At 41.3% G+C, this 18,763-nt stretch overlaps 1 protein-coding gene across 1 annotated transcript in view; it reads left to right on the top strand.

The window, feature by feature from the left end:
• Positions 1-18,763, top strand: part of ppm1g (protein phosphatase, Mg2+/Mn2+ dependent, 1G) — a 44,046-nt gene that overhangs the window by 17,448 nt on the left and 7,835 nt on the right. Inside the window, exons 4-8 of the mRNA XM_059986719.1 lie at positions 3,679-3,805; positions 5,715-6,220; positions 11,071-11,217; positions 12,227-12,461; positions 15,968-16,097. Coding sequence (XP_059842702.1) covers positions 3,679-3,805; positions 5,715-6,220; positions 11,071-11,217; positions 12,227-12,461; positions 15,968-16,097 — 1,145 coding nt within the window. The remainder of the gene's footprint in view (positions 1-3,678; positions 3,806-5,714; positions 6,221-11,070; positions 11,218-12,226; positions 12,462-15,967; positions 16,098-18,763) is intronic.

Genomic DNA, 18,763 nt, shown 5'->3' with positions numbered 1-18,763 from the left:
AGTCCAACATTGGCTCACGCACACTACCTCTGCCTCCTGGAATCCTCTCAGACTGCTGAGCGCTGAAACACCCAAACTATTTCCAAACAGCAAATGACTGGCTCTAACAGTTCTAGCATCACATCCAAGACAAAAAACAAATGTAAAAGACATAGAAGTGAAGTATATGGTTTGTGATCTATCCAGAAGATGTTGACTGAAGGAGTGTTGTACGCAGACGCCATCTTGACTGGAAGTTTCCCAACAATCACCTGTACAGCTTTGAGAGGGCCAAGAGGTATTTTTAATAATCTGCTGCCATGGGTGAGAATGTGAATGAAATAATCTGAAACACAGAGCCTATTCTGCAAGTATAGGGGAAAATATTTTAGAACTTTGAGGCTGGATGTGCAGATCACTTGGTTCTGTACTCTTCTATTCTTGCCAGCAGGTGAAGCTAAAGAGCTACATAAACTCACGATTAGTTCCAGTGCTACCATTGCATTAATATGCAATGCTAAATAGGTCCTTCAAGCCATGCCACCCAGCAACCCCCGATTTAACACCAGCCCAATCTCAGGGCAATTTACAATGACCAATTAACTTACTAACTGGTAAACCTTCGGACTGTGGGAGGGAAGCTGGAGTGCCCGGAGAAAGCCCACACTTTCCATGGGAGGATGTACAGATTCCTTACAGATGACATCAGAATTGAACTCTGAGCTCAGACGCAGAGCTGTAATAGCGTTGCACTAACCATTGCACTACTGTGGTGGTGCTCATAGATCAAGACAGCATAGAATTCAGCTCTTCACCCCATTTAGCCAGTGCTGAACCTTGAATCTGCCTAGTCCCATCAACCTTCACCTAGACCATAGCCCTCTATAACCCTCTGATCTATCCAAATTTCCCTCAAATTTTGCAGTTGTCCCTGCATCCCACTATTTCTGGTGACTTGTTCCGCACTCTGAGTGAAGTTCTCCCTCACGTTCACATGGTATCCCCTTAAATATTTCACCTTTCACTCTTAACCCATGACTCACCCAATCTCAGTGAAAAAAGCTTGCTTGAATTTTCCCTATCTATACCCCTCATAATTTTGTTTGTCGCCATCAAATCTCCCCTCGATTTTCTACATTCTAGGGAATAAAGTCCTAACCTATTTAACATTGCCCTTTAACTCTGGTCCTTGTCCCGACAACATCCTTGTATATTTTCTTACTTTTTCTATCTTATTTACATCTTACCTGTACGTAATTGACCAAAGCATTACACAATACTCCAAATTTGGCTTCACCAATGTCTTAAACCATTTCAACATAACATCACTGGTCCTGTACTCAATATGCTGGTTTATGACGGCCAGTGTGCCAAAACTTTTCTTTATGGCCCTATCTACCTTTGACACCACTCAAGAAATTATAGATCCCTCTCCTCAGTGCCCTACCGCTCACCATGTAAGATCTACCCTGGTTGGTCGATCCAGAGTGCAACATCTCGCAATTGTCTGCATTAAATTCTATCTGCCATTTTTCAGACCATTTCACCAGCAGGTCCAGATCCCACTGTAAGCTTTGATAGTCTTTCTCACTGTCCACTACATCTCCAATCTTGGTGATCTGATTTATCATATTATTCAGATTGTCGATGGAGACGATAAACGACAGCAGACCCAGCATGGTCTGTGGCACTCCATTCGTCATAGGCCTCCAGTCAGAAAGGCAACCATTTACTACCTCATCTTGAATGCCAAGCAACTGAAATTTCTTGATCAAACTCCCATGTGGCATCTTGTGAAGGGCCGCTCAGAACTTTAGTCCCATCGTGCTCAACCTTTCAATTCCTGACTTTGCATGTAGGCTTAACAGCATCTTTGTCCACTAACTGTTCTGCCACTCTGGTACCCCTTCCACTCTAGTTTAAACCCCCCATAGGTGCAGCACTGGAACACTGACCTGTTAGGATATTAGTCACCCTTCCAGTTCAGGTGCAAACTACCTCTTTTGTACAGATCCCACCTTTCCTGGAAGGGAGTTCAATGATCCAAAAATCTGAACCCCTCCATCCTGCCCAAACACCTTAGCCATGTGTTAAGCTGTGTTATCTTCCTATTTCTGTTCTCACTAGCACATGGGTAGCAATCCTAAAATCACATCCCTGGATGTCCTGTCCTTTAATTTAGCACCTAACTTCCTGAACTCTTTGCTGGACCTCATTTCACCTCTTACCCATCTTATTGGTGCCTACGTGGACCACGGCACTGGCTGTTCATTCTCCCACTTTAGATTGCACTCAATCCGAGGTGGCCCTGGCACCATCCGGATGCACTTCCTGAAGGTGTAGTCATCAGGGACACTGGCAGTCTCCTTACCTTGCCATATCCCACCAGAGATGCATTCCAGTGTCCTTTCTTGCATCTCTATAGCACGTGTGCAGAAAGAAAGAATAAATTATGGCCTGAACTCCCCACTCCAACTCTGGACAACTCACACAATGGCTATTCTGTTTAAACTTGCTTTATTAGCCCTGTCAAGTGCCCGATTATGGGTAATCTTGGGACTGTGGTGTGCAAAATATGCTGACTGCCTCTGCTTGCTTCTGTTAAAACTCTCTCCCCCCCAATGCAATCTGGTGTCTACTCGGGACAGGCATGTGTGGTGTTGACTTTTTTATTCCCCGTGTTCTTTCTGATTGAAGCAAGTTTCTTTTGTGGATTATCAAAAAGCAAAACAATGCGGCAGCTGGAAATCTAAAATAAAAATCGCTTTGGAAGTTTTGTCAACCGTATTAATTCACTGAGTGGAAGGGTCATATTTTCTTCAGGAGATTCTGAGCATGCCTTTAAATCTGTTCCCATAATCCATGTCAGAACTCGATATAGCATGTCTGTTATATCGTGGCATATAGAAGCGTGGCAGTTAGAAGCAGAAGTAGGTTGTTTTTTTAAATTTGGAGTTGCAACACAGTAATAGGCCCTTCTGGCCCAATGAGCTCTCACTACCCAAATGCATCCATATGATCAGTTAACCTACTACTCTGTTGGATAAGCTGGGATTTTATTCCTTGGAATGTAAACAATTGGGGGACAGTGATTATTACAGAGGTGTAGGAGGCATAAGAGGCATAGATAGGGTAAATGCATTCAGACTTTTCCCCCAGGAAATCAAGAACTGAGAGCCTATGCTCAAGGTAGGAAGGGATTGATTTAAATTGGCTTTTTTTTTTGCAGCAAGCTTGAATGTCTGAGGAGTGAACAGCCAGAGAAGCGTGCAAATAACAATTTATAAAAGACAATTCAACAGAGTCTGTTATGGGCTAAACATTGGCAAATTGAACTCACTTGGATGGGCCTCGTTGGTTGTATTGAATCATTTGGGCCAAAGAGCCTGATTCTTCGCAGAGTAGGTATAAATGAGCTACACAGCCCTTGTAAATGGCTTTATCATTGCGCTCAAATGAATACAGTAGCCTATTCCTGTTTTCTCACCATGGCCATTTATCCCTTTAGGCCTAGCAGAGTATTACATTCAGCAAACAACTGTTCTAGTCTGGTTTTGGTGACTTCTTCCGAAAAGCTATCAGAAATCTATGCTTATATAGTTTTAGGTGTACCTTCTAAATGTTTTTCCATGTCTCATCAATATTATGCAACTTTAACATTATAACCTCTTCATTTCTTTTCTTGCCTTTTCATCCAAGGCATTGGAGGATGCCTTTCTATGCATAGACAGCAAGCTGACAGAAGAAGTGGTTATCAAAGAGCTTGCTCAACTTGCAGGCCGGTCTCGGGAGGATGATGGCGAGAAAGTTGCTGACGAAGATGATGGTAGGTTGGAACTAAACTGATTTCTGAATGGAGTAGGACCCATTCATGGAGTTGATGTTCACCTAAAAAAAATTATAATTTATAAGCATGCGGTATGTCAGAAGTATAGTGCTAGTCATTTGTATTTTGTCTGCCAAGAACTTGAGTGTGTGGGCAGTGTTTCTATAAAAAAATTATTCCAGGTTTGTTTGTGTGTCAAGTGACTTGATATGATACACCAGCACAAGTGCTTTTTTTCCTCTCATCACAGAGCTATTTATAATGTCTTTTACCAATGCTTTTAATCAAGAATTCATGTTAGTTTTACCACTCTCTACCTTGTCCTTCTTCCCGAAACTAAAAGAGAAATTCTTCATTTTAAAGAACAGTTATAAATAGGTTTAGGAGACAGTAATGTCTCTCTTTTGGAGAGAGACAGAAAAAGCTGATTAAATATTTTTGTAATGAGAAAGGCCATCTTCCAATATTTAATCATTTCAGTTGATTTTTCCCTTCCTGTCCCAGATGAACTTGGTACAAATAGTAAGCGTGTTCTCAAATGGGAAGACTGTACAGGAACAACACTCACAGCTTGATTCTCATTTGGCAACAGTGTTTGAATTGATTACTACCCAGAACAGCGTGTGATTTACGATGTCTTGCGTATTTGAGTTTGGTTTGTTATTGTCTCGTATCAAGATACAGTGAAAGCCTTTTGTTTTGAGTGCCATCCTGGCAGATCATGCCATACAGAATATCGTAGTAATATAAAGAAAATCAAATTTGTTTTGTTTTATTTAGTGATACAGTGTGGAGTAGGCCTTTCCAGCCCTTTGAGCTGCACCATCTCATAGCCCCGATTAACCCTAACCTAATCACGGGACAATCTACAATGACCAATTAAACTACCTGTGTGTTTTGGACTGTAAGAGGAAACTAGCACTTGCAGTAAACCCACACATTCCACTGGGAGGGCATGCAGAGACAACGGAATAGCACCAGAATTGAACTCTGGCCCCAAGCTATAACTAACTACTGTGCTATCATGCCACCCAAATACAAAATATGGTGTTACAGTTATAGTGCATTGCAGGTAGACAATGTACAAGGGCCACAATGAGGAGATGGAGTGCACCCACTGATATCTTGCTTCAGTAATACTTGTTCCTAATGCCAGTGTTATATCCCCTCCCCACCCATGAATCGATTTTGATTTCTTTTGTTTCTTTATGGCATTCTACTTTTCTGATATTCAGACATTTGCCAGTGATATTAAACCTCATTCAGATTCTTAAGATCTGTGTTGATACAAAAAGCCAATAACTAGCTTGAAGATAAAAATGAGAATAGGCAATCCATGCAAGAGGAGGAAATGAGCTTGACAATGGGAATGTAACAATTAGTAATGAGACAAAGATATTAGTGGATGAGCACTCATAAAGAACAGTGTCAGTGGGGACCAACTGGCAAAATATGAAAATTCTGCTGTAAAGGAGTATAAGGTGAGTTTTTCATTGAACATAGGACCTGTACTCTTCTGTAATGTTCTCCAGCTTGTCATGTGCTGACCTTTTAACCTACTCCGATCAATCTAGCCCTTTCCTACATTGTCCTCCATTTTTCTATCAGCCTAGAGCCAATCTTAGAGTTTCTTAAATGATCCTAATATGCCTCTACCACTACCCTTGACAGTATGTTGCATGCACCACACTTTTTTTGTGTAAAATAAAACTACTTCTGATGTCCTCCCTGTACTTTCCTCCAAATACCTTTTAAAAATTATGCCTCTTTTCCATGAAATGGTACTGTTGTTTGCCGAGCCAATAGGTGTATTTATGTGCTCCAGTATAAGTGCATTCACCCTACCTTCAATAATCAGCTAACACCATTGTCTATTTGTTTGTGACTAAGAAGTACTTTTCTCCTTTAGTTGATCATGAGGAGACTGCACTTTTGCATGAAGAGGCAACAATGACAATTGAAGAACTGCTCACCCGATATGGACAAAACCAGAACAGTACCAAACCTGTGAAAAGCAAAACTTCACCTGCTATCAAGAAACTGCCGTCCAAGGTTGGGGATAAAAACAAAACTGAGAAGGAAATGAATGGCGAGCTTGAGAGTGGTGAAACCAATATGGATGAAACGGAGAGCAACAGTGGGAAATCGGAAGCAGCAGCGGGAATCTCCTCCAGTTCTGATTGTGGGGGCGAGGAAGCTGAGTTGGGGAATGGGAGCAGCACTGGGTCTGGTTCAGATAAACAACTTGCCAAGGCTGACAAGGGTTCTGAAGAGGCTGTTGTGTCGTCATCCACAGCTGATGCAGGGCCATCCTGCTCCTCCTCTGATAAATCTCAGCGAGTGGCCAAGTCAATGTTCTTTGAAGACAGTGAGGATGAATCTGAAGAAGCAGAAGAGGAAGAAGATAGTGAAGAGGTATCCTTTACATTATTTTATTTGTGCTAATTTAAGAGAGGGAATTGGAGCTTGGAGGTAGAGATAGAAGTTGTACGTTTAGTGGTGTACTTAGAAGTATTAAAACTTGTGCTCTCGAACAAAAGTTAGCCTCACCCAGTATCTGGCTTTGGGTATTAAGGTTAGTTGTATCTCATCTTTGGATTTGAAATTGGGTACAGGAGCATCTAATAAGGAGATGGGTTCATCTATAGAGCTGATCAGTAGAGAGTGTAAGAAAAGAGGAAAAAGTGAGTTGTTTGTGCACCTTGAGAATGCAGTTAAAACAGCTAGATCCGATGTAGGCCTCAGGCTAAAACACAACCTATCTCAAACTTTCTATGTACTCATCCAAGTCATTTTTATATTCCAACCAGCAGCTTCTGCACTGTCTAGCACAACCATATCTTTCCTATAGAACTGCAGAGAGTGCTGTATACTCAAGAGTTTAATGAAGTTGTGACATAATGTCCTGCCTTTCATATTCTATATCCCAACCTGTGATAGGAACCATACCATATACCTTGACCATCCTGTTGACCTACGTTGCCACTTTGAGAGTCTTGAACACCCTTGGTCCCCTGTTCATATACAGTGAATGGCATTGTCATTTACTGTACATGTCCTCTCATCACCTATTCACCCCCCTCCATTTAAAGTTACTTGTACTGAGATAGTGAAAAACAGTATTTTGCATGCCATTTATAACTATCATACATTGAGATAGTGGAAAGAGAAGGGAAATAATGGAATCCGGATTTAGTGTTATATTACCACTAAGAAATTGCAGTGCAACTAAGGTGCAGGGGCCATAATGGTGAGAGATCAGGACTTCATTGTACAAAAGGTGGTATTCTTTCAATAACATAGGGATTTGGAGCTTTGAGCACCGCTTTGTCAGTGTCCACTTGATCAACACCATCTAGTGTCTGTTTGTATTGGTTATGTGAATAGTTGCGCCTTCTCTATAAAACCGACTGTGTAATTAAGGCCTCTATTGATAAGGAGACTGAGGAGTTGGTTCACTTATCCTTCCAGTGAATTTGGAAGATGTTATTGAGGCAGCATTGATGGTTTCTTGAGATACCTGCTGTTTGAATTTGTCCCAGGTGTGAAGTCTTGACCTGTTTTCTCAAATGACCAGAGTCTGGGCTGGGGCATTAAATGCAATGATGCAATGTCATGTCATCAGCACTCAATAATCTGCTTTCTCTTCTAATTTGAAACAATCCTTAACTTCCTTTGTTAGCCAAGTTTGATCATACTTCTTGAGTCTTTATACTTTAATGGAGAATGTGAAATATTTTCTTCATTTGTCTGCATACTGCAGATTGTCAATTGCAGTTTGGGTATCTTTGTTCTGGAGTTACTGTAGGTTGGAAAAACTTCCCATCAGTTCTGAAGATTTGCTCAAGTCCAGCTTGGAGTGTTGCAACCAAAAGGATTGCCTCAACATTTTTCTCAATGACACAGTTTTGAAGGCTTTATTATAAGTCTTTTGATCAATACCATGGCTTGTTTACACAACACTTACAAGGAAAACCTAAATTAAACATGAATTATACAAGAAGGAACTTAATTAGAACAAAATGAAGTGCAAAGTGGTTATGATATGGTAATATTGAGTTAGCGATCAGGGTTGGTTCAAGAACTGAATGGTTGAAGGAAAGCAGCTGTTCCTGAACCTGGTGGTGTGGAACTTCAGGTGTTTCAGCCTACTCCTGAAATTGTTTTTGGGTTCAGATAGGGCCTTGTTCAGTGGTGGCAGTGGGACGGCCTGAAGCAGGTGTTGTGTGATGGGATATGCTCAGTAGCCAACTTCTGTCCTCTAGCACTTCGCTGAAACGTGCCAGAGGATGTATGTGAGCAAAACAAAGGCTTCTGTCATTCCTGCCTGCAGTATACCGTACTGCCCTCCGACAAAGGTTCCCAGGGACACCCTGGAAAATCTAGACCACTTGCCACATCTTTAAGAAATTGGAAGATGGCTACCAATTTGTGAATGTGCCAACTCAGCATTTTGTCTGATAGAAGGAAAGCAGGTTTGAAGATCAAGACTTCAGATTTGGTCTAAGCTTGTCATTCAGCAGCAGTTGTGATTTTTGCCTTCCTGTGTGCCTCTGAGGCTTAAGGCATCTCAAGCCACTGGAGAAATGTAGCCAGTGCAAAATCCTCCAAATTCCTATGAAGGATAAAAGAACCTTGTCCTTTCCCAGACTAACATCCCCAACTTTGAGGCCTAAATATGTTCAGTTGGTAACATTTGCACATCAGGCGCCCAAAATGGAAATGGACCATTTGACTTAACTCATCAGCACTAACCAAGTCATTCACCTGGGCTCATCCTCCTCCTCTAAACCTTTCCTATCGATGGTACCTAACTAAAGATCTCTTAAACATCATAATTGTACCTTCTGACATTGTAAAGGATTACTGAGCACCAAGAAAAGTTTCAAGATTATGCTTCAGGCCTTCTGGAAGAAATGCAACATCTCTGCTGAATCCTGGGAACCATTAGCCCTGACTGCTGAGTGGAGAAGAATCCTGTCTTAGTGGTTTTGGGCTTGCACAGTGTGCCTGCATGAACAATGGAGGAAGTGGGCTCACTTGGAAGTTCCCACATACACATTTGGTCACCTGGCTTATCTGTGGAAGAGGCTGCGGTTCCCATGTTGATCTAATCAACCACTTCAGAAGCCAAAGTGGAAAACTCGACCTCAGTCGCAAGGGACTAAAGAGAAAGAAAATTTCCTTAAATAACTCTCCCTACTTGTTTGCCACCTTACTACATTTATTTTCCCTGTTTTCTGGTCAGCTGTTACAATTCCTTTACAGTTGCATTCTTTTGAGCTCATCACTTCCCACAAGAAATGCAAGGTTATTAATCCTGTTTTGTTGTATGCTAGCAAACTTAAAAATAGTTTGATTTTTGGTTGACTCCACGATGTATTGGAAAAGCCACCAAATACATCTTGGACGTTGCCTTTGCCAATTAATCTTTCAGATGATTAAAGTTATTCAATTATTGCAGTACTTGGCAGGTCACCATCATTTCTTAATTTACAACTTTCACTGACTGGGGTTTGATTCCCGTTGCTGTCTGTAAGGAATGTGTACATTCTCCCCATGAATTTATTGGTTTCCTCTTGGTGCTCTTGTTTCCTCACACCTCCCAAAAATGTATGGTTAGGGTTAGTAAGTTGTAGGCATTCTACCAGAAGGATGGTGACACTCAGGCCTACCCTTAAATCAAACCTTGCTGATTTGATTTGACACAAACGCCACATGTTGCAATATATATGTGACAAATAAAGCTTCCTTAATTTATTCACAATCCCATAGTATAACTACTGTTAGAGATTATAAGGATTATTGCAGCTAGTTTCTTCCCTTGCTGTTAGCTGTGCTTCAAACATTATGCATCTTAGTATTGTTTAGCCAAGGTTATTCTCACTATTTCACTGATCTTAGCCTTTAACAGGGCCATCACGCTAATTTTTCTCAATGATTTGCCTTAAGGGAAAGTGTGCGATTTATAATGCAAAAGATGACTTGGAGCTTTGTAGCTTTGTTGAGATTGTTATACCTTGTTAAATACACTCAACGATGTTACTACTATTGTAAATAACTGCAAAACTATCAACTCGTAGATCCCTCTCTTACCAAGCCTCTATATTGGAGAAACCACACACATTTAGTTTTAGTAACACACAAAATGCTGGACGACCTCTGAGCTCCTCCAGTATTTTGTGTTTTGCTCAGGTTTCCAGTATCGCTTGAAATGTTATTTTCTTTTGTGTATACAGTGCAGAGTAGACCCTTCTGGCCTTTTGAGCTGTGCTGCCTGAGCAGCCCTGGTTTAACCCTAACAATCACGGAACAATTAACAATGACCAGTTAACCTACCCAGTACATCTTTGGACTGTGAGAGGAAAGTGGAGGACTCAGAGAAAACCCACGCAGTTCCTGGGGAGAATGTACAGAAATTCCTTACGGAACAGCGCTGGTGTTGAATTCTGAACTTCAAAACACCTCGAGCTGTAATAGTGTCGCACAAATCGCTACACTACAGTGGCACCCTTGGGTGATTCCTTTGCCGTGTGCCTGTGTTTAGTCTGCGGGCGTGACCCCGAGCTTCCAGTTGCCTGCCGCTCCACTCTCGCCGTGCCTTGCTTGTCGTCTCTGTTGCCATTTGAGGGACAACCCATTTTCAGTCTAGGCATGTTACAGCCTTCTGAATTTAATATGGTATTTCACTCTGAATTTAGCTAATCTGCTCTTTCCGTGTTGTTCTGCTAAGATTGAGCACTCCAGCTCACCAGCAGGTGTTTCGGTTGTTAACGCAAATATCGCATTTCACTCTTTTTATGTACATGTAATAAATAAATTAGAATCTGAATTTTTTTATCCAGTTCTGTGGAAGTGTCTCTAGCTGGCAATGTTAACTGTTTCTCCTTTCGCAGATGCTCCCTGACCTGGTGTTTGCTACATTTTCTGTTATTTAGGACTATATCTGCAGTGCACTGGTTCAGCTGTAATTAACTGGGGCTTGTTTAATGCTGGCCTGAATGGCAGTGTTGTGTTTAATAACTGCGCATTAACTTTTATTCTAAGCACAACATGGCGAAATTGAAATTGCCCTCCACAAACTGTTTTGGAAACTTGCAGAATTCTCTGGCTGTGGCATCACTAATCCTGTCGGACATATTGAATTGAATTTTCCCTGATTAGGAATCCATTACGGTAACTGAGTTGTTTATGTTCTACTATTAAGGCATCAGAACATCGAGTTGCTGTGTGACTTGTACTATGTTGAAATCTTTCACTGACAGGACTGCAGTGAGGAGGAGGAGGAGGAGGAGGAGGAATACAGCAGTGAAGGAGGTGAAGAGGAAGAGGAGGATGAAGAGGATCAAGAAGATAGTGATGCGGAAGAAGAGGAAGACGTTGTGTTGCCTGGAATGGATGGTAAAGAGGAGGTAGGCAAGGTCTTCTGTAAGATGTTATGCTAGGGATGTCACCTTTACTGAAATGAGTTTCCAAAGTATAATAATGAATACAAATGTATGAATTAGAAGTAGGGTGTTCTATTCAGCCTAGAGTATACTATACATCAAAATTCAAAATAAATATTATCAAAATACATGTGTCATCATTTTCTACCCTGAGATTCATTTTCTTGCAGGCATGCACAGTAAATACAAAGAGAAACAATAGAATCACTGAAAAACTACACACAACAAAGACTGACAGCCATTGTGCACAAGACACTGCAAATACAAACAGAAATAAAGAAAATAATAAACAATAAATATCAGGAATATGAGATGAAGAGTCTTTGAAAGTGAGTCCATAGGTTGTGGTAACAATTCAGTGTTAGGGTGAGTAAAGTTGCCCCCTCTGGTTTTAATGGTCTGATTGATGGTTGAGGGGTAATAGGTGTCATTCAGTAAACTGACGGCTGGTTTGATTGTAATTTCTCATGTGCCCTTTCAACCGCTTAGCAAAAATCTAACTCTGCCGGTTGAAGGAGCATTTGAAAAATAAATAAACTAGCAATGAATATTGAGAACATGAGATGGAGAGTAGTTTAAAGTCAGTCTGTACAAGTGATTGCTGGTATAATAAAACTAGTATGGCTTTTTAGGGACTTTTGGCATCTCAGGAAGATTATTACTACCTTGAAAAGTGGAAAATGTAACTTCGGACAAATCCCTGATTTATTTATCTTTTGTCTTTCTTCCAAAGTTTCAGTGGAACTAAAATTGATCATTTTCTGTTGCAAGCTATTAGAAGTCAATTATGTGATGAATGTTGTCTTATGTCACATTTAACAATACTGAAGTATCTCTCGAGTACATTCTTCAGAAAATCGACGTTTAACCAAAGTATTGCATAAGATCATGGCAGTCATCTTTATTTTAAAAACATCTGTCCAGCACCACAGCTGAAACCTGAAGTCCATTAATCGTGTTTGTTGTCTTCTAGCCTGGCTCAGACAGTGGGACAACGGCTGTTGTGGCCCTGATCCGTGGGAAGCAGTTGATCGTAGCCAATGCTGGTGATTCCCGCTGTGTTGTTTCAGAGTGTGGCAAGGCTATTGACATGTCCTATGACCACAAACCAGAAGATGAAGTGGAGTTGGCCAGGATTAAAAATGCTGGTGGAAAAGTTACTTTGGATGGAAGAGTAAATGGAGGGTTAAATCTCTCTCGGGCCATAGGTAATCATGTTTGTTTCACTTTTATTCACTGCTACTCTCCCCCATTATACATGAAACCATGAAAATTGTTGAGCTTGAATGTCTTCATGATCTTTTTTTAAGATTGTAAGCCAGTTTGCAACTTCCTTCTGTATGTTTCATGTCTCATGATTTGCCTTTGTATCTATAGAATAATCTTGCCACAGCTTGTAGCGTACTGAGAAATTTCTGATTGGTTTGGCTTAAAAAGACCTCACTTGGAGGAACTCCAGGTGAGGTTGGGGGAGGTAAATGCATGTTGTTGTACATGGAAGAGCCACGAGTGCTGAGTGCAGAATTGTTGACAAGAAGGTTTAGTGTTGACATAGAGCATCTCTATCTTCTGGTGTCTTCCCCCTTCCTTTTCAGTCCTGAAGAAGGGTCTTAGCTCAAAACATCAACTGTTTATTAATTTCCGTAGATGGTGCCTGGCCTGCTGAGTTCCTCCAGCATTTTGTGTGTTGCTAGAGATAGGGCGAGTTAGCGCATGGATTATAGTCTAGCAGAAATGAGGTAACTATTGTAGAAGGAAAAGTAAAGCAGGTTATTATTTAAATGGAATGAGATGTAGCACAAAATAGAGAGGGTCATAGTGTGTGATATACAATAGGTTAGGATGCCAATAAGGCACAAATTTTAAGTTCAAAGTAAATTTTATTATCAAAGTGCACATGTGTCACTACATACAACCCTGAGATTCAATTTTTTTGTGGGCATACTCAACAAATCTATAGAATAATTGCTATGTCAGAATCAATGAAAGACCATCCAACTGGGGTGTTCAGAATGCAGAAGGCCACAAACTGCAAATGCTAAAGGAAGAAACAGTATATGGAAAGTGAGTCCATTGGTTGTGGGAGCATTTCGTTGATGAGGGGAACCTGATGGTTGAGGTTCTCCTGAGATTCATCTTCTTACAGTGAGCCACAAAACAAAGGAATGCACCAAATCCCCACACAACAAAGACCATCAAACAACCAGTGTGCAGGGAGGAAAACAGACACATGCAAACAATAAATAACAACGAATATGAGCCACAGAATCTCCAAAAGTCCCCATAGCCACAGAGCTAGTTCAGTATTGAGGCAAGCGCAGCCTTGTGCAGTATGTGTGGGGTTTGCACATTCTCCCCGTGATTGTGATTTCTTTTCTCCCACATCTTCCAGCTGCTTTCCACATGTGCTAGTAGACTAACCAGCCACTAGTATAGCTAGAATTGGGGTGCAGTTGATGTGAACGTGAGGTAAGTAAAAACAGGATTATCGTAACTGTTGTTTGATGATCGACTTGGTATGCCAGTGGCTCAGGCTGTATCCATGGAGAGGAATCAACTGTCGATGTTTCAGGCCGTGCATCAGGGGTCCCAGGAGATCCGCAGCCCATCCGGCACCACCAATCATTCCACAGTCAAAGTCATTTAGGTCACACTTCTTCCCTATTCTGATGTTTGGTCTGAAGAACTAAACCTCTGGGCCATGCTGCCACATGATTGGCTGACTAAATATCAGCATTAATGAGCATGTGTGCCTGATAAAAGTGGCCGCTGAGTGTAATTGAAGGATGTGCAGAGCATTAGTTGAATGTTACAACTAAGGGATATTGTCAAAGAATTATTTACAGATTGAAAGGTGCTTTGAATGTTAATAGTAAAACATAGTTCAATTTAAAATGAACTGTCTAACTTGAAAACTGCGCAAGCAAAAGAGAATCTGCAGACGCTGGAGATCCAAGCAATGCCCACAAAGTGTTGGAGGAGCTCAGCAGGCCAGGCAGCATCTGTGGAAAAGAGTAAACGGCCGATGTTTCGGGCTGATGACCTTCTTCAGGACTGGAGGAAGAAAAAGTTGAAGCTCGAGTTAGAAGGTGGGGGAGGGGAGGAAGAAACACAAAGTGATAGGTGAAGCTGGGGGAGGGGTGAAGTAAAGCTGGGATGCGGGCTGATGAAAGATATACAGGGCTGGAGAAGGGGAAATCTGATGGAAGACAGAAAAGGAGGAGCACCAGAGGGGGTTGATGGACAAACCAGGAAATAAGGAGAGACAGGGAAAGGGGAAAGGGGTATGGTGAGGCTAGGCATTAACAGAAGTTCGAGAAATTGACATTCGTGCCATCAGGTTTGAGGCTACCCAGATGGAATATAAGGTGGTGTTCCACCAACCTGAGTGTGGCCTCATTGCAACAGTAGAGGAGGCCATGGATTGACATGTCAGAATGGGAAGTGGAATTAAAATGGGCGGCCACTGGGAGTTCCTGGTTTTTCTGGTGGATGGAGCATAGATGCTCAGTGAAGCGGTCTCCCAGTCTCTCTGATGACAGTCAAGTGTCGCCTCGCCTGAAAGGACTGTTTAGGGCCCTGATTGGTAGTGAGGGAGGGGGTGTAGAGGGCCGGTGTAGCAATTGTTCTGTTTGCAAGGGTAAGTGCCAGGAAGGAGATCAGTCGGGAGGGACGAACGGACAAGGGAATTGCATAGGGAGCAATTCCCGTGGAAAGCAGAAAGTGGGCAGAGGGGTGAGGGAGGGAAAAATGTGCCTGGTGTTGAGATCCTGTTGGAGATGGCAGAAGTTGTGGAGAAACTGCGTGTAGATTTGTATCAAATTTCCTTTTAATTCTAAAACTTCGAGTTGAAACTTGCTCCTGTTTGAATGCTTGCCCTTTTGTGAAGCTTGATTTTTAAGAAAGTGTAGAGGATGCTTGTCTGAACTTGTTTACCAAAAAATAGTAGCATCTGTGTTCAGGCATGACAGCTTCTGGGATGTGGGCTCAACTCAGTCCACACCCAAGGGCAAACTACATACTTCTCATGAAAAACTAGTTTGGGCAGGTGTAACCCTGATGGATCCCAGGAAAACTTGGTCCCAATTTGTCACAATTTAATCCAGGAGATGGCTACAGATTTTGTTAAACTTATAAGCATTGGTCAGAAGCAGTGTAATCAATTCAAGAAAAACTCAGTTTGAATTCTCTTCTGTGGGGATTGATGTAATTTATTAAATGTATACCTCCAGCTTATAAAGATTTGTTTTATTTGTCATGTGTGCCTGGAAACATGCTGAAATGCATTGTTATGCATGAAAGGCCAGCACAATCTGAGTTATGCTGGGGGCAGCACGCAAGTGTCAAATCTTATCAGCTCCTAGGCAAACACTCTGAGGAGTAATCCTTCATATCGTTTTTCTGACACTTTCTACCAGCGTTTGGGAGGGAGGCGCGAGGTTAAGGATTAATTCCAGAGTTATATAATGAATCAGTCTGATACTGTCGTTTCAAGCTTGTGCATGTATTTTCTGCCTGAAATATAGCTTTCTGATTAGCATACAGATTACTTTCCAGAGCAGTACAGAGGTTACGATAAAGGTCAAGAATTTGTTAAAACAGATTATATTTGGATCAACTACAAAATCAAGGCAGTTTAAAAAAAAATGCTGATATCCAATGTGCAATCATCCATCAAAATGGTGCGTTTGGTTACTTACAACTCTTGTTACAGGTGATCACTTTTACAAGAGGAATAAGAATCTCCCTCCAGAGGAGCAGATGATTTCAGCACTGCCTGATCTCAAGTCATTGACGTTAAATGATGACCATGATTTCATGGTGATTGCATGTGATGGAATATGGCAAGTATTAATTTGTATCTTTTAATACTTCAATCACATCCTAAGTCTTTGTACTTTTATATCCTCCCATTTCTAATGGGGGATTCTTGCAAGTTAACTAATACTGAGTTTCTACCCAAGTCTAGCAGTCCCAGTTTCTTAAAAGGAGCAGACTGTAATGTCATTGTCCTGATTTTGGGATCCACATCTTCCTGATTATGAACAAATTAGGATTTTATTTAAAGAGCTACTAACCATTGGAGACTGGGTCTTGCAATGTTTATCATTTCAACTTTATTCAATTCCTTTTGGCCACCTTTGTCCATCAGAGTTTTCTTGTCGCATCTCCATCCACTGCCAAAAATATACCCATACCATTATCAACACTTTCAATATGAATAAAAATGTCATTTGTGTGGAATACATCCTTCAAGACTGTTCTTCAGTCTCTTTTGTGCTTTGGTTAGCCCACATTTACTGTATCCTATCTTGGTCCACTTACTTAACATATTAAAAACTTTGAGTTTTATTTTGTTAGCCCCAACTTGACTACTCTTCTGGATTTTTATTCCATATGAATTCCCTCAGCCTGCTGTTGCAGCAGACAGACTTTTGGATGTAGATGATGATCAGAAACAATGAATTGAATAAATTGAAATTTCAATTTTATTCAGCACTTCCCTTCGACCAAATTTCTTAGATTTATAATTTTATCCTAGAAAAGTAATAGTCCTTGGACAGCAAGTGATATTCACAATGTTGTAGAATCCATGAGTGACATGGTTATCAGCATGTTTCTAGACTTGTATTCTTTCCACCCACTCTGTTGCTTGGGGTCATGCATTTTCTGTAGGACCTTGGCCTTCAGCTTCTTGCTGAACTGTTTTCTTTCACCTTTGGTGTGGTGGAGCTTTCAGTCCTTGTGTGTAGTGTTACGTACCCCGTAACTGCGTGTCTGACCAGCAGAGAAAGAAGAATCCGTTGGAGTCTGGTGGTACCAAAATAAAGGTGTTTATTAGTAAACTACACAACACATTATCAAAAATGCAAATATACATATAAAACAAGTTAGCAGTAATAAACCTAGAAGTGTAGGAATAATAATAATCAATAATAAACAAGCTCTATTGATGTCTAGGGGTAAATGAATTGTCATAGGAATGTATAGAGTTCAGTTCATAAATGCTGAAGTAGTTATGGTTGTTGTGTTGAAATTGTTGGAGAGAAAGCGAGCAAGATGTAACAGCAACTGTTGCGGCAGGCAAACCTTTTTGTGGCTTTCTTAATCCGTCGTATGGTTGTGGTCATTCAATTATGACCCCTCTAGTCTTCAGCTGGACCGTTCTTCTGTGGTGGACTAGTTACTCTGACATGAGTGGACACACACAGAAGTCCCCACCGGCCCTGCTGTAACACTGTGAGCTTTACTGACCGATCTCCTGGTTCGGTCTCCGAAGCCCCCACCTTTCTGTGGGTTCACAACACTGTCAGTATCCACTGGTGTGTCTGAAGGGTGTCTCTCCAGACCTGTCTTTTATCCCCACTCACAGGGTCTCAGTTATCCATCAACTCTGTATGACCGTGTCCATCAAATCAGGCCACTCCTGCTATCTCCTGAGGAATGTTAACGAGCCAGGTACAGTCCTTGTAGTAGAAGGTAAATAATCCAGGAAGAGTCATAATACAGTAAATCAGCAGTTTCTTTTCCCCTCTTATCTGTAGCAGATGTTCTTGCCTGAGCTTTATCTTTCTCTCTCATTAGCAGCATAACAATAGCAATAGTTCGTGGTTCTCAGGAGGGGGGAGGGAATGGTTAACTCTGCACCCCGTTGTCCATCACTCAACAGTAGGTTGATTGGTTCCTGGTTCTTCTGGGAAATCCAGATCTCAGGCTTCTCTTAAGTGAAAATGTAGGTTCTTGAGAACTCCAGTGATTATTTTCCCTAACAATATTCCTTTTATTACCGTCACTTTGGAGCCAAAATAATGGAAATAATTGCAGATTAACAGGATTTGGTTGTTGTAGAGACACTCTTGTGGTCTTTACTTGGAAGATGTCTGATAGCTGCCAGTAGCTTGAAGGGAGGTATTGCCGTGAGCCATTGTGTTTGCCTGTCTGATACAAGGTCTATACGCAAGGTTTAGTTCAATTCAATCAGTTTGCAGAGCAGTTTAACTGTTTCAGGCCAATACATCATGATACTTCTGTGCTTCAAGCATTTCCTCAGAAGGAGGACTACATTGCTTCCACAGAGTACTCCAAAATCCTTCCAAATAAACGAACAGTTTATTCCAGTGGCCAGTGGAACATGGCCAGTGTTCCCTCTAAGGTGTGTGTGTGCACACAAAAGAAATTAAACTGTGCACACTCTTATCTTATTGGCATGTTAAGTATATTTCGCGATCATACACAGTCGCATTTCCTTTTCCAGTTTCTGATGCGGACTGTGTTGAAAATGTGGAGTTTGCAATGATTTGTCTGCAGATTTTAGAACTGGCTTATTTATACTGTTTTTAATTGAAGAAATTATTCAGTGTGCACATGTTGTTATTGCTGGGCAAAAGTCGCACATCACAAGATTTTTGCGCACACTGGTCATGACAAATTAGAGGGAACAATGTTTGGGGTGCCATCATAGTGTAGTGATTAGTGTGACAACATTACAGTTGAAGGTTGAAGTTAAATT

This window comes from Hypanus sabinus, chromosome 12 (assembly GCF_030144855.1).
Source record: "Hypanus sabinus isolate sHypSab1 chromosome 12, sHypSab1.hap1, whole genome shotgun sequence".
NCBI lineage: Eukaryota > Metazoa > Chordata > Chondrichthyes > Myliobatiformes > Dasyatidae > Hypanus > Hypanus sabinus.
This window is presented reverse-complemented; position numbering and strand designations above follow the sequence as displayed.